The sequence below is a fragment of the Pollachius pollachius genome, assembly GCF_949987615.1.
Source record: "Pollachius pollachius genome assembly, chromosome: 15".
Lineage (NCBI taxonomy): Eukaryota > Metazoa > Chordata > Actinopteri > Gadiformes > Gadidae > Pollachius > Pollachius pollachius.
In genome coordinates, this window is record NC_136948.1 from 14,548,815 (window position 1) to 14,551,942 (window position 3,128).

A 3,128-nucleotide genomic window follows, 5' to 3' on the forward strand; every position below is an offset into this window, starting at 1 on the left:
TCACTTGATCATGGCCAGGCTGTGCAAGGACGAGGACGGGGTGGGCATGGGCTGGCACAGTGGGCAGGGGCAGGGCATCCCGGGGAAGTGCCTGTAGCAGCTGCTCAGGTGCAGCGAGTCCTTCAGGAGCCCCTGCACCGGGGCGTGGAACCCCAGGAAGCTGGCCGTGGGGGGCGAGTGGGGCGCCGGGGCCGCGGCTGGGGGAGCCGGCGGGGCACTGCCCACCAGGGAGTGCAGGGACTGGGCCAGAGGGTGCAGCGGCAGGGAGAGGGAGGGCGGCGGGCCGCTGATCCTGGGGTGGGCCGAGGGGCGGCTCTGGGCGCCGTACACGTCCCCCACCAGCTTCTTCATCTCGTCCAGGGAGCCGGACAGCATGAGGATGTAGTTGCGGGCCAGCAGCAGGGTGGAGATCTTGGACAGCTTGCGGACGGAGGGGCCCTGGGCGTAGGGCATGACTTCTCTCAGGCCGTCCATGGCCTGGTTCAGGTCGTGCATCCTCTTCCGCTCCCGGCTGTTCACCTTCAGCCTGAGGTCCTGCGTCTCCTCCTTGTCTCCCTCGGAGCCGTTCTGGTGCTGGTCGCCCTCCGAGCAGCGGTCCTTCCTGCCGGCCTGGCCGGACTCCCGGTCGGCCCGCTGCTCCTGGCAGTACTGCTGGAACATCTTGTTGGAAAAGAAGCTCCCGACGGAATCGTCCACGATCAGGTCTGGGGACGAGGAGCGGCTGGAGGTGGAGCCGGCGTCTGAATCCATCTCGTCAGGGTCGGAAGAAGACTCAAAATACAAACAAAAATACAAGAAGCTGGACCCAAGTGGTGGGTAATGACTTCAGCAAAAGATTGGCGTACGAAGAGAGGAGTGACAGATTCTTCTTAGGATGTAAGGGTCTTCAAAAGGCCTCGGTTCTCTAGAGTCGACGTGCTAAACTTGTCTCAGAGCTCTACGGTGTTGAATCCGCTGATGGGGTCTCTTTCACAGGAGAGAGTCTTCCTTAACTGTCGCCCTCTGGGCCTACTGCCCCATATTTATACCTCCGGGCCAACAAAGGAACAATGGGGGCGCATAATGAGATACTTAAACCCACAGCCAATTGCAGAAGGGACACACTTTCACCCCCTCACACCTCCTGCCGATGCACCCCCAGCCCGCCTTCCCAGAACCCCCCCTTTTCCACTTCAACCCCCCCCCCCCCCCCCGATCACCCGTCTCCCACCCCCTAACACATTAACCAGGCAAGAGATGTGTTCACATGGCTGTTTTAAGGCACACGGATCATATTTCATGTGGTTAAAGCGCCCAGTCGATCGCTCATTTAAAAAGTCCAAACAAGGAATTTCACTTGCTTACTTGAGAGGTAAAGATGTTATAATAGTTATAAAAGTATAAAACATATAAATACTAGTATGGTATTAAAAACATACAATATTGGTGTATCCAAAATAAAGTTATTTCATCTTTATGTATCTGTGCATGTGTTTATCCATTCCAATGTTTGAAAAAAGTTATTTTAATAATTTCCCGACAAACAAGCCCAAAATATACATCACAAGAATACTGCGTGAAATGTTTATCAATTAATATAGATTGATGGATTAAATAAATATTTGTATCAAATACGATTTCTAAGTCTTATCTTAACAGAATTAGAAAAAACATTTAGAAACCATAAAGTGTCTTCCAAACTACACAGAATTTGACAAACTCAGCCATCATTTGAGCCATACATAAAAAAGTTGAAGGAGAATGTTACATGTAGGAGATCTCATCACTCTCAGTTTGAAACACACAGAAAGCAGCCCGGAAGGTGAACCCGTGGTCCGCCTGCATCAGCCTCAGACCTCTGCGTCCTGGAACGGAGGACCTCTGCATCATCATAACCCGCCATGCGCCCCGGAGCCACTTCAAAGCGGCCCGAGCTGCCTCATTAGCATACGGTATCCATGACGAGGTTTGGGGAAAGGTATGAGGCACACTATGTGGCGCTGGAACATAGACAGGAACGGTGTTAATGGGAGACTAGGTACAATTCAAATGGGGTGCTGGTGGTGGTGTGAGGGGGTTGGGGGGTCCGGACAATAGGGCCTAGATTCAGTACGACCGAGCTCCCAAATAGTCTGCGAAATCACATCACTAGCACCAGGGGAGGGGGGAGGGCAGGGAGTAGGGAGGGGGGAGGGCAGGGGGGTCTTGGCAGAGGGGAGGTGGTAGTTTAAGAGATACTAAGGAGTGGGCAAGGCATTGTCTTCCTTCGAATCCAACTGTAAAGCACCCGGAATTACACCGTCTCACTTTCTCAGTTCCTGCAGTGCCCCCCCCCACACACACACACACACACTCACACACAGAAGAGTGCCTGAGGGAACGCAGATCGTTCATTAAAGTAACTGCACAGCAACACAAGCAAAGCAACAGCATGTGTCGCGACCGGGCTCAGAAATGGGGCCACTGTTTGTGTCAAAAGGGGAGGAAACTTTCAACTTTCATAGACAGTTTTAATTATGCATGCTACTATGTTGAATGCGGAAGTAAGTAATGGACCCTCACAAAATAGCCCACTCGTCTGTTGTAAATACAACTTAATAAGTACCCCCTGCACCCCCATATTACCGTTAAGCACTCTCTGAATAAAACACTAATTACGACAACAAGGAAACCTAGAAAAGTATTTTGTCATGATTTTCCCTTTTTCAAAGAGCCCCGTGCCGTATGTGACACGCATAGAAGTGCAGAGTTATAGGTGGTTTTCTGGACAATTCTAAAGTTTTTTCTTTGGCAGTTCCCTCCAATGTGGGAACTCAACTTTTCCATGTGCCAGGAAAACAGAAAACACTGTTGAACACAGTTTGTTCCGTCTTGCCTCAATCGTCTTGCCTCAATCCCTCCTAACATACATTACAGCCATCCACCTGTTGATCCAATACCTTTAAGGCTAAGGTTGAGAGATTTAAGATAGTTGAGAGAAATAAAAAAAATAAAACACTTAGGTGGCCAATATACTGTATGTCTTAGACCAGGGATGGGCAACTGGCGGCCCGCAGGCTGCATACGGCCCGCATCCTCACTCAGTCAGGCCCGCACATAATTTTAATTTTAATTAATTAAAATATATATATATATATAAAATATGGAGC

The 3,128-nt window shown here is 50.4% G+C and overlaps 1 protein-coding gene across 1 annotated transcript; it reads right to left on the reverse strand.

Annotated features, from left to right (window-relative positions):
- On the reverse strand, positions 1–750 carry olig4 (oligodendrocyte transcription factor 4; the record flags this gene model as incomplete). The annotated part of the gene is made up of 1 exon (XM_079752399.1): positions 1–750. One exon carries the CDS (start codon positions 748–750, stop codon positions 1–3), a length of 750 nt encoding a protein of 249 aa, XP_079608525.1.
- Positions 751–3,128: the final 2,378 nt, after the last annotated feature.